Below are 13,544 nucleotides of genomic sequence, written 5' to 3'. Positions count from 1 at the left end.
AGGTTTTATTTATGTGTTTTTCTTTGAAGTATGAATTCTGTGGCAGATTTTATTTTCCAAGAATGATCATTATAATATCATTCACATGCATGAGCCTCTTCTTTTTTTGCAGGGTTAGGGGGGACCAGGGATTGAACCTAGGGGCACTTAACCACTGAGCTACATCCCCAGCCATTTTTTTATTTTATTTAGAGATTGGGTCTTATTGAATTGCTTAGGGCCTCACTAATTTGCTGAAGCTGGCTTTGAACTTGCAGTCCTCTTGCCTCAACCTCCTGAGCTGCTGAGATTATAGGCATGCATCACTACACCCAGCAACATGCTTTTCATAAAGTATGATTCTTTTTCACTCTTTCCACTTGACAAGTTGGATTCATATTTCTTCCCCTTGAATCTTCTTGAACTTGCTGATATTTTATGGCTTTCAAGTATAAAGCATAAGATATAGTTTCCATCTACTTTTCTAGGAATATTTGTTCTCCCAGCTACCATATTGTAAGAAAGTCCTACTTTCCCCCATCAAGGTCTCAGTTAACAACCAACATTAAGTGTTCGACTTACCAGTTCGTGACAATTCCGATAATTCCAGCAACCGGAATACTTGAGTCACCATTAGCCTTCAAGTCTTTCCAAATAAAGCCCTGGAGATCATGGAGCAGAGATGGTTCATCTTGCTCTGCCCTCACAAATTCCCCATCTACAGAATTTATGAACATTAAAAAATAGTTGTGATTTTATGCTTCCCAGTTCTTTTATTTTGTACTTCCTAGGAGTAGTAGTTACACAGCAACCAATAACCAGAACAAGCTTTTTATAGATTAAAGAAATCCGTGTTGCCTCCAGCATATTTTACTTGTGTGGTGTCTGCATACTTAAAATTACCACCCCACTCTCAAGAACATAATTTTCATGTTTTAAAAGATTTACTTGTGTAAGTCTTTAATCCATCTGGAAAATTTGATAAACTAATGCAGTAGAGTGCCAGCTATTTTTTCCCTCCCTACTTTCTTTTTTATAACTACCATCTTGTCCAAAATTAATTAATAGTCTGTTGTATTTCAGAAGTTCCAAATTACAACCTGTTGACCACTATTTGAATTATTGTAGCCTAACAATGCCTGTTAATACCCAGTAGTGGATGTTTCTAAGGACTTTGTTTTTTGTTGTTGTTGTTTTAACTTCTGCTTATAATCAGGTCTACGGATAATGTAGTCTCAACTTTTTTAAAATTTTAATTCGTTATATATGTCAACAGAATGCATTACAATTCATATTACACATCATGATCACAATTTTTCATATCTCTGGTTGTACACAAAGTAGAGTCACATCCTTTGTATCTTCATACATGTACTTAGGGTAATGATGACCATGTATTCCACAGTCTTTCGTATCTCTTTGCCCCCTCCATTTTTCTCCCTCCCCTTTTCCCCTTTGCCCTATCTAGAATTCATTTAATCCTCCCATTCCCCCACCCCCTACAGAATATTATGAATCAGTATCCTTAAATCATCCTTAAATGATAAATCATTTGGCAAATTTGTTTTTTGGGGATTGGCTAATTTCACTTACATTATATTCTCCAGCTCCATCCACTTACCTGCAAGTGCCATGATTTTATTCTCTTTTAATACTGAATAATATTCCCTTATGTGTACATACCACATTTTCTCTATCCATTCATCTACTAAAGGGCATCTAGGTTGGTTCCACAGTGTAGCTACTGTGAATTGTGCTGCTATAAACATTAATGTGGCTATATCCCTGTAAAATGCTGTTTTTAAGTCCTTTGGATATAGACCAAGGAGTGGGATAGCTGGGTCAAATAGTGTTTCCATTCTAAGTTTTCCAAGGATTCTCCATACTGCTTTCATATTGGCTGCACCAATTGGCAGTCTCACCAGCAATGTATGAGTGTGCTTTTTCCCCACATCCTCGCTAACACTTATTGTTGTTTGTATACGTAATAGCTGCCATTCTGGGTGGAGTGAGATGAAATCTTAGTTTTGATTTGCATTTCTCTAATTTCTAGAGATGTTGAACATTTTTTCATATATTTGTTGATTGATTATGTATCTTCTGAGAAGTATCTGTTCAGTTCCTTGGCCCATTTATTGATTGGGTTATTTGTTTCTTTGGTGTTAAGATTTTTGAGTTCTTTATATTTTTTTAGAGATTAATGCTCTATCTGACATGCTTGTGGTAAGAATTTGTTCCCAATTAGTAGGCTCTCTATTCGCCTTACTGATTGTTTCTTTTATCAAGAAGAAGCCTTTTAGTTTGAATCCATCCCATTTATTGATTCTTGATAATGCTTGTGCCATAGGAGTCTTATTAAGGAAGTTGGGGTCCAATCCGACCTGAGGATGTTTTACCAGAAAATTTAGCTTCATATAAAATAAAGAATTGTTTAAAAAAAATCTTAGTAAAATGTAAAAGGCCAGGCACAGTGGTATATTCCTGTAATCCCAGCTACTCAGGAAGGTGAGGCAGGAGAATTGAAAATTTGAGGCCAACCCCAGCAATCCTGTCTCAAAATTCAAAAACGTAAGTGGAATACTGGGGCTGTACCTCAATGGTAGAATGTCTCTGGGAGGGGCTGGAGGATGCTTTATGGAAAACAAAATTCATATACTATTATTTGAAAGGCAGGCATAAGATCTTAAGCAATTTAAATACTAAGAATTATATTTTATTAATATTTATACTTGTGTCTTCATTTTAGAATATTTCTTAAATAATCAAATTGATCAAGTAATACAGCAACTTTTTCTTTTAAGCAGTACATTAAAAGTAATTGCTTCTTAATGGTATCCTAACTATATAATAGGAATAAAGACATAATATATCAAAAGCTAAGGTATGCTGCCATTAATCAGAATTAGATAAAGAAAATATGAGAAAGAATATGTCCACTGAATTCAGTAATGATATGTTCACAGATCATCACTTCTGCTGAAAGAATATTTATTAGCTAAAGAATTTACAGATTAAATGGTTTAGATTTCATTATATCCTAACCACTTTAACTCATTTTTATGTGAACTCTAGCAAGGTAAAATTATCTATGACAGACTTTAAAACAGCTTTGTGTAGTTCTGTCTTTATTTCCTATTCCACATGTGCAGTGTATGCAAGGATAATAAGTCATCTGGTTTTCTAGAAATGTTACCTTAAAATCAAATACTTTAAAATAAAGCAGATGTAAAAGAGGAAGGCTTTTGTTATAGAAACTATTCAGGTGTTATTTATAACCTTTCTTGAACTTAAATTGGAGTTAATTTTTCCCCCACAGGAAGAAACTGAAAATGTTTTTTGTCATTATGTGAATAAAGTATGTTATATATAAATAATATGAAAATGAAAGATCTTTATTTAATGCGGTTCTTAGTGGAGTGTTATTTTGTTCTCCTGGGGACTTAATGGCATTGACTTTTTTTCTCTCTCTCTCTTTCTCTCTTGCCATATAGGGCAAGTTAGTGCTGCTGGCATGAATGCGTAGGAGATAAGGATGCTTCTAAACATGCTATGCCCTTAGAACAGCCCTCCTCCCAATAATGAATTGTTCACCAAAAATAGTGCCAACTTTGAAAAACCCTGAATTAAAGCAGTCATATTTTGTTTGCAGTTAGATATTACAAGTATATTTTGTTTTGTTTCATTAAGCAGTAGGTAGTTGCAAGAGTATCATTCAAGAAATATATGAAGTGCCTACTGTGCGAAAAAGCAGCCAGATTATAGAGAACCTTGTATACAATATGATAAGTGTAGTAGGTAGAATAATCCCTCATTTCCCCCAAAGATGTCCATGTCCTGTGAATATGTTATATTACATACAATAAACAAAACTTCAACAAATTGAGCTTTAAAGATCTAATTAGATTTATTAGTTAGTCATAAACCAGGTAGCATTTAGTCTACAAAATAGGAGTGCCTTGGGGTTGGCAGAACTGTTTGTTACTATAAAGCAGCTTAGCAGGAACAAGGAAATAGCAAAATACACAGAGCAGATTGGTTAACATTGGGTTACTTTCCCTGTATAGGTTAAGGAGAGCAGATTTTTTATCATATTTCATGTCATCTCAGGTTCACTGGCCCCTTTTGACTGGTTGCTATGAAAATCTCTTTTTCTCTCTCTCTTTGCATCCCCACCCCCACCCCACTGTTGGTCTGTGTCTCATGCTTTTTTTTTTTTTTTTTTTTTTAAAAACTGGCCTATTAAGTTCATATGTGACTCCATACCAGTTTGATCTGGTTGTTGGGACTAGTCCAGGAGCTCCGTCCAAAACAGTTGTTTCCTGTAAATTTTATTTAAATTTTAGTTAAATGGACTTAAAGTTGCTGATCAGTTGATTGTAAAGGACATTATCCTGGAGTGGGTAAATATGTTATCACAAGAGTCTTTAAAAGTAGAAGAGGAAGGCAGAAAAGAGGGTCACAATGATGCAGTATCCTGGTATTACTGCTTTTGAAAGTGGATAGAGGCAGCCACAAACAAGCAAGGCCAGTGGTCTTTTAAGGCTGGAAAAGGCAAGGAAACAGATGCCGATATAGAGCCTCTAGGAGGAGAGCAGCCCTGCAGCACTTTGACTTCAGTCCTGTGAGTCTTGTTTTGGACTATTGATTGACAGAACTGTATGGTAGGCGGGGTATGGTGCTACATGCCTGTAGTCCCAGCAGCTTGGGAGGCTGAGGCAGGAGGATTGCAAGTTCAAAGCCAGCGTGAGCAATTTATCAATGCGGTAAGCAACTCAGTGAGACCCTGTCTCTAAATAAAATACAAAATAGGGCTGGGGATGTGGCTCAGTGGTCGAGAGCCCCTGAGTTCAATCCCTGGTAATCCCCTCTCCCCCAAAAAAACCCAAGAACTGTACAGTAATAAATTTGTATTGTTTTAAGCCATTAAATTTGTGATAATGAGTTACAGAAGCACAGGAAACTAATATACTGATGAATTGGGGCATTATTGGATAGGAATAGGGAGCCATCAAAAAGTTAAGGGAATGATGTGTCGATTTATAGAAAAAGTTAAATCATATTCCACCATGAATTTGCTTAATCACATATGACTGCCTTAATAGTAATGACTATGAATCATCAGATATCATTTGAAACTAGATTTTGTATGAAATGTAATATCCACATTTTCATAATTATATGCATGGGTTTTTGTCTGCAAGATTTTATGCTTGCTCTTTCTCTTTCCACTTTATACTAGTTATTTGTACAGAAGATTTCTGGCCCATAATTCTGTAACATAAGTTTTTAATTGAATAGCTGTAGATACATGTTACAAATGTTTTTGACTTTTTAGTAAACAAAATTGTATTCTATTCAGAAAAGCATAATGCATCTTGTCAGAATTTCTCTAAATGAAGAGGAATGTTTTTACTTTGTCATTGTTCTTTATTCCTGTCTTAAAACTCAGGTTTTGGGGAGAGGGATCACTTGTTTCGTTATTTTGCAGAATAACTATATTCTAACAAAGATTCTCTATAAATCAAATTTTCCTAATGCAGATCCTATTCACTCATTGATTTTTTAAAAAAATTTTTGATTTTTTAAAAATAAATGACGGCGGAATGCATTACAATTCTTACTACACGTATACAGCACAAGAGATGAATGCATTTAAAGACAAATTTGGTTTGATTGGTTTTTTGATTTGTTGAGAAAAATTTGCAAAGCAGAGTAGAAGATATGGCAAGAAAAGGTTGTATGTTATATGTAGCTACACTGTACCCTGTGAGGAAGAGGCTTCCTTGAGTCTCCTTATGTTTGCTTGGAGAACTTCATGGTGTTTTTCTGCTCCAGGATCTCAGCCATGACCCCTCTTCATCATTAGATTAACTGCTTCAGCCCAGAGGATAATGATGCCATTGGATGTGTCCACGTGTCCAGCTAGCTTACCTTAGAATTCAATAACTAAGAACTCTCTTCTCTTTGTTGTCTTTTCTGCCCCCTCAAACCCCATACTCCGCACATGCTCTCTCACACATACTAGCTGCCTCAACTGTTCCTACAGCTGCTTTTTGCCATTTAATGTAAATATTCTGATTGGATCACTAATTTTTCATGTTATCTTTCACCTCCCTCCCTTTTAAAACACACGTTACATACAGGGACCATCATTTATTTTATCTCTGAACCCCTGCACTTAAAATTGTACAAAATCAATCTTCAGGAGCTGTGCATTGAATTAGATGCCAGTGGTAGCAAATTCTTAAATCCTTATGTCTACAGTAATGCGTGCTCTCTACCAAGAACTGGAGATGGTGGTCTTTGTCAGGAATGTGACTTTTGTAGTTAAGTGTACCATTTGACTAATATTGCTTTGTAATTGTTTCTGAAACTGCTTATTCTTATTTCACTATTTATTTATTCCTTGAGCAAAAGCAAGCCTGTCAAGAGATTGGTACAAATTCATTTATATTTGTAAATCCCGAGGATTCTATAGATAGTCTGACTGTGGTTACTACATTGTTATGTGAACTAAATGTTGATAGGTTTAGTTCTCTGAAATTTAAGTCAACTGCAGGGATAAAAGATAAATAATATGGCAAACTTTTTGGGGGGGATGTACTCAGGGGCACTCGACCACTGAGCCACATCCCTAGTCCTATTTTATATTTTATTTAGAGACAGGGTCTCACTGAGTTACTTAGCATTTCGATTTTCCTGAGACTGGTTTTGAACAGCCTTTTAAATGCTTAAGTGGTGGTGTTTCCTAAATAATTGTCATAGTTCACAATTTTGTTTATCAAAGAGATGATTGTTCTGAATCTTCAGTTTGACTTACACAGATTATTCAATAATGGAAGCAGTACTGTGGAACTGGTCCTTTGTTTTGTGCCAAGCCTGCCTACCAAAATAAATATACATTTTATTTTTTAAAATATATGGCATTTTTAAAAGTGTTTGCCATTTACCCCAAGCTCTCCAACAAGCGTAGGTTAAATAGTGATAGTAATGCTACTTCCCTTCCCAGGAACAGTGAGTTAATATAGGTCTTAAAATATCACAATTTCTTTAGTAGGTTTGCTATATTAGCAAATAGTCAAGATGGAAAGCTTTCATTCCCCTATTGATCTCCATTACATTCTGTCACTATAAGTTATTGATTTATAATTTGATGGAATGATAGTCCGTATTTGAAAGAGATTGAAGGCTTGACTGGTTCCTTAAACTTTCTTGCTTGTATGGATTCCCATTCAGCATCTTATTGATAGCACTTGGAGTTTCCATTCCTTTACCTGGTTGTCTGACTTTGTGGAGCATTTTACCAAGAGACTTGAGATTCTCATAAAATTTACTCTGTGATCTCACTTCTTAGAACCATAGAGGCCAGTTTTCCTATAGTAATGTTTCTTATTAGTAATGTTCATATTTCTCAGTCCCTTCAGTAAGCATATAAACAGAAATATATTGACTCTGAGAACTCAGTATACCTAAAGATGACATTTAGATTGCAAATATAATTGCAAATCTCATCTGATTTTTTTTCTCACTGTTTTCCTTTTTCTCTTTCCATTCTCTGTATCACCTGATACTCGTGTATAGTAAGATCAGTATATTGTGGCTTAGATTTGATTTTATGGTATATTCTCACACAGAATGGACAAAAATGAATATATTTCTGAAAAGCAGTAGTAGAATCAAAGGCATATCTGGGCAATAATACTTTATCCAGAAGACTGTTATTTTCTATTTAGGAAATTAATGTTCTATTTAGGAACATTAATGTACAAAGTACATCTCTAAATACCTTATCATATATTGTTTTATAGTCATTTTGCTTAAACAATAAGATGAATTGAAGAACATTTATTTACTAATTTAGTTGTGTATTCAGGTTGATTTTTTATTTTAATGTGAAGAGGTTACCCCACTGCTAGAAACTGAATAGAAGTAATTCTTAATTTACTGCTAAAACTGGTTTATATTAAAAATACTTCCAAGAAACATGTAATGGGTCATCACAAAAGGCAACATATTTTTATAGGATTCTAAAAATCCACTTATAATCCTAACAATTTTACTCATGCACAATTTATCACATATCCTTTTTATTATATTACATAATCCCCACAACTGTCTGAGCAAACTGATGTTAAGGTTACCTTATGGTAGCCTTGTGACTCTATATATTTAGCTGAATTTAAGATGATTGAGCCAGGCACGGTGGTACACACCTATAATCCTAGCAGCCTGGGAGGCTGAAGCAGGAGGATCACAAATTCAAAGCCAATCTTAGTAACTTAGTGAGGCCCTAAGCAACACATTGAGACCCTGTCTCTAAATAAAATACAAAAATGGGCTAGGGATGTGGCTCAGTGGTTAAGTGTTCCTGGGTTCAATCCTTGTTCCCCCCCCCAAAAAAAAGAAAAAAAGATTATATATATATATGCATGCACATACACACACACACACACACGCACTGGCAAATGTTGTTATTGTTTGAATATGAGGTGCCCCTCCCCCATCTTCTGTGTTAATGCTGATTGAATGTTCAGAGATGAAATGATTGGATGATGAGATGTAACCTGTTCAGTCTATCCTAGTTTAAATGGGCTAAGTGGGTAGTGACTGGAGGAGGTGGTTCACTGGGGTTGTGCCATGAAAGAGTACATCTTCCTTGTGGTCCCTTCCTCTCTGCCATGAATGGAGTAATTTCCCTCTACCCTCCCTTCTGCCATGAGGTTCCTTACCTTGGGCTCAGAGCTTTTGAATCAGCTTGAATGACTAAAACTCTGGAACCTTGAATCTAACTAAACTTTTCTTCCTCTTAAGTTGTTCTGATCAGGTATTTTAGCCACAGTGACACAAAACTAACTAACATTGTCTAATATTTCTGTCTTGGAAGGCTATCTCTTTCTTGGTCCTCTGGTTCAAAACAGTAGGCTTTTTTCAAAGTTTTTTGTTGGTTTTCTTTCTAGGTTGCTGACTTCTTGAAATTGAAGTTTGGGATATATAAGGCAAGGAGAAAGCCATGGAACTCACAACTATATTGTTCTTAAGTGTGAAGTCTCTGCTGTTTGACTCTGTTTTCCCCACATTTTAGAGCCTCTTATGTTTGTTGTATTTAAAAAAAAAAAAAAACAGGGTTCTTAGTTGTCAGCTATTATAATAAGAATTTGAAAAAAGAATTTATTATTTGCAGTGTGTTTGTTTCAACAGCAGATGTAGTATCTACTTTTAAATTTTCATTTATTTATTTTAATTAGATATATGAGAGCAAAATGCATTTTTATTTCATTGTACACAATCAAAGCACAACTTTACATTTCTATGGTTGTGCACGATATAGCATCACTCCATGTGTGCAGTCATACATGTACATAGGGAAATGATGCCCATCTATTCCATCATATTTCCCTTCTTTTCTTTGCCCAATCAAAGTTTCCCCATTTTTTCCCATGCCTCCTCCTTCTCTGTTATGGATCAGCATCCACTTATCAGAGAGAACATTTGGCCTTTGGTTTTGGGGATTGGCTTACTTTGCTTAGCATGGTATTCTCCAGCTCCATCTATTTACCTGCAAATGTCATAATTTTATTCTCTTTTAAGGCTGAGTAATATGCCATTGTGTTTATATACCAGTTTCTTTGTCCTTATTTTTTACCTAGAAAGCTGCTTTCTCAAGAGCATACCACCTGGTAAACCTAGTAGGCATTCTGTAATTTTTTACACTAAATCAGATAAATTTTATTGTAAGCCGTGTGGTCATTATTTATATGAAGGTAACAGTTAATTTCTTTGAAAATGCTATTAGTCACTTGAGTGTGTCTCAATTCTGGCAACTGAAGGTACTGTTAAAACTACTATTCTCTGTGGAAGGACTGGTAAACATCAGTTTTAAGCTCAGCTGCTATTTTTCTCATGTGATAATAGATAGTTGTAGTTACAGATAATTCATGATGTTTCCAAAAAATGTACATCCTCTTTAGTAAGAAGTTGATTTTAGTATTTATAATAATATTGATCATCACTTCATATTTCTTGAGCAAATATTTTTAAATGTTCATCTTCAATTTTTCAATTTCTGTGCATTTTATGGAATATTGTCTTTAGGCTTGTGGACATAGGCCTTTGTGCTCACCTTTCTTGGTGGTGTTTCTCCTACCTGTCTTCCAGGGAAATGAGTTTTGAAATTATTACTTCTTGTCTGGATTTATCATGTACTCCAGCCTCATACTCTATGTCCTGCCTCTCAGTTGAATTTTTCATTTGTGGTCATTACTTTAAAATCTATTTACATTGTTCAAATAGTAGTTCTGACTACAATTCAACTTTATCAGCCACAGAATCTTATATACTTAAATAAATCCTTTTAGATTTGCACTATAATTGGATAATGAGATAAGTGTGCAGCTTACAGCAGTTGTATGTTATTTTTTCAGTTATTAAATCATAAAGCATTTAAATAATACCAGTGGTAAGAACACTGTCAGAAGCTAAAAACCTTTATTATAGCTTTTAAATTGGTACAGACAGTAGAGAAAACAACTTGATAATTTGTATCAGGATTCATAAAATTGTTGATGCCCTATTCTTCTAAAACAGATATCCCAAGAAAATAAGCTAAAAAGTAAAAGAATAGCTGTAGATATAATGGGACAGTGTTTGTGGTAGGCTACTCAGCAAAATAATAGTTAAAACTGTATTTATACTATGATCACTTTAATATGTCTATAGCAGAAAAAATAGATATATAGATTTAGAATTCTCAGAATTTTTTGTGGTATTGTAAATGCACAGATTCTCAGAATTTTTTGTGGTATTGTAAATGCACAGAGCAGTACTAATTGTGTGATTCATGTGTATGTACAGCGTGCATAGAAAAGACGAAAAGAAACCAACAATATTTCCCATTTTTATCTTTAAGGAGTTGAACAATGTCTTATTTTCTATTTAATTGTACTTATTTCTCCTACCCCAAATATCCCACTGGAGAAGAAAGAATAAAAATATTTAATTTTTTTCTTTTTTTTCCAACTGAAAACATATTTGTTTTTTAAAGAGCACAGAGGTCCAGGGTAGGAGAAATAATGTCTCCTCTTTCATCCCAAGGACATAGCTAAGTTACTGAGAACACCTCATCCTCCCCAGGAGATTCCCATGCACGTGTGTTGAAATGGTCTTTAACGTGCTCTTTTTCTTTTAGGGAGACTTTCTACTAGATTTTGATGCCTTAAATGGATGAATCCTCAGCTCTTGAGAAACTGAGCTAATCAGAGTAATTTATGTTCAGAGGGCCCTAGAAAGTTGGGGTTAGACAAATTGAATGAAACTTTCTACCATGAAACTGTTTTAGAATCCCAAAAGGAATCAGAGGGTTGGGGTTGTAGCTTAGTGGTAAAGCACTTGCCTAGTGTGTATGAGGCACTGGGTTCTATCCTCAGCACCACATAAAAATAAATAAAATGTGAAGGTATTGTGTCCATCTACAACTAAAATAAATATTTTTTCAAAAAGGGGGAATTATTAGCAGTTTTGTAATTGGGGAAGAGATTGTGAAGAATTGTAGTAAGTTGTATGCAAAAGAATTTGTTTTGTTTTTCTGACACAATATGGCTCCTCTCTGTGTCCCGCAGCTGGCCCTGAAGGACCCTGTGCACACAGTGTCGCTGCAGCAGTTCATCTATGAGAAGCTCAAAGCACAGCAGGAGGTTCTGGGAGAACAAGGCTTCCAGTCTCTCATGGAAACGGTGGACACAGAGATCGTCACCCAACTGCAAGAGTTCTTGCAAGGATTCTAAGAGTATATGCCAAATGGCTGCCACCTTTTTCTTGAAGCAAGCCGAATAACCCAGCCTTCCACCTGTATGTGAGAGCCTGCTGAGGTGACAAAGTCACTTGTGTATGAAGTTCAAGAAACAAAGACCACACATTTTTTACTACAAAATACAAAGAATAAATATAAATCCCACATAACTAAAATCACAAACCTATTCCTCAAAAGAATTTAATTTTATATTTATGAAGGGGCCGTATGTTTGCTAGAGGTACATTTACTGACAATAGCTGCTTAATTTCCTGTTAAGAGAAGAAACTTTGATTGTCTTTTAATCATGTACTCTTAACACTTGAGAAGATGAAGGTTGATGTCTAAGATGTTTTTCTGCAACCAAAATTAGTTAAATTTGGCTGCCTTATCCCTTTTTTAAGTTAATGAAACAAGTTTGGAAAATGACAGAGCTGTTCAGATGATGCAATTAAAGAAATCTATATACCAGGCAAAAGTATATAAATAGTGACAAATGTACATTACTAAGATTACCTTGCAAGGAGTTGTTTTCATCTGATATAGAAAATGTGTTTTATCAGACACATGCTTTTATTTTCATCTCTGTAATTCAATGCAGGAATTAGTAAAAGCATTTTTTTTCTCATTTGATTTTTAGTAAATACACTTAGTTTGTAAATGTACATTGTAAGGCCCACAGAAGTGAACCTGTGGTACTGCAGTAGCAGGTGGGAGACCTCTGGTCGTGGTTTGTTCCTAGTTTCTTTGTTACTCATGAAGGCCAGCAACCCTGCAAATGCCAAGAAGAACCAGGCAGCTCCTAGTCCCCACGTGTTGTGCAGTCCTACAAAGCCACGACGGGCTGTTACACACTTACCCAGGCATCTCAGGTTCCTTAGTGCATGGGTACATCGGGGCCTCGGTGATGTGGGTGCACCTCAGAGGACCCAGCAGTAAGCCCCAGAGCATCAACACTGACATAACCAGTCTTCCTTCCTTGTTCCTCCATCATGCAGTACTTACAAAGGGGAAAAGGAGAAAATAAAGCCTTACTTTGTTTTGTCATTTATTGTAAACAACAACAACAACAAACCTTTAAAGCATTTTTTTTAGGAAATACTCAAAAGCAAGGTTGGAAAGTGTCTTATCTTTCTATAGAAAGTTGGGTACAGTATGTAACTGCGGGAAACCCACTGCCCCTTTGTAAGCTGTGGAACCCAAAATGTCTGGGATATTTGATGTTTTCAGCAAGAGAAAGAAAATACAGTCCAAATTAAATTTTCCAAAGATACCTCACCTTGACTGATTTGTCTGATTAGTTTTCTTGCCTCTCATACCAAAAAATGAATTCATAAAAATTGCCCAGTGATTATAAAGGGATATTTTCTTTTATTCTCTGATTCTGATCTGCATGAGTTAATGGCAGTACTACAGGAAGCAAATCTGAGTTACCTGGTTAAGTTCTATTTTAAGACTGGGGATGTGGCTCAAGCGGTAGTACGCCTGGCTGGCATGCATGTGGCCCAGGTTCGATCCTCAGCACCACATACAAAGATGTTGTTTCTGCTGAAAACTAAAAAAATAAATATTAAAATTCTCTCTCAAAAAACAAAGACTGAACACTCCTTTAATCCCAGTGGCTCAGGGGACTGAGGCAGGAGGATCACCAGTACAAAGCCAGCCTTAACAAGACCCTGTCTCTAAATTTTTAAAAAAAGGGGGCGGGGTGCTAGGGATGTGGCGTAGCAGTTAAATGCTCCTGAGTTCAATCCATGGTACCAGAAGAAAAAGGGTATTT

The 13,544-nt window shown here is 35.6% G+C and overlaps 1 protein-coding gene across 6 annotated transcripts in view; it reads left to right on the top strand.

Moving 5' to 3' along the window:
- Positions 1-13,042, top strand: part of Ipo11 (importin 11) — a 207,335-nt gene extending 194,293 nt beyond the window's left edge. For all 6 annotated transcript variants that reach the window (XM_078015991.1, XM_078015989.1, XM_013356118.4 and 3 more), the window contains one exon: positions 11,595-13,042. In XM_078015991.1, the coding sequence (XP_077872117.1) occupies positions 11,595-11,759 (165 nt within the window). In that variant the 3' untranslated portion in view covers positions 11,760-13,042. The remainder of the gene's footprint in view (positions 1-11,594) is intronic.
- The last annotated feature ends 502 nt before the right edge of the window (positions 13,043-13,544 follow it).

This window comes from Ictidomys tridecemlineatus, chromosome 1, assembly GCF_052094955.1.
Source record: "Ictidomys tridecemlineatus isolate mIctTri1 chromosome 1, mIctTri1.hap1, whole genome shotgun sequence".
Classification (NCBI taxonomy): Eukaryota; Metazoa; Chordata; class Mammalia; order Rodentia; family Sciuridae; genus Ictidomys; species Ictidomys tridecemlineatus.
The sequence above is the reverse complement of the archived record's forward strand: the minus strand, read 5'-3'. Positions and strand labels throughout refer to the sequence as shown.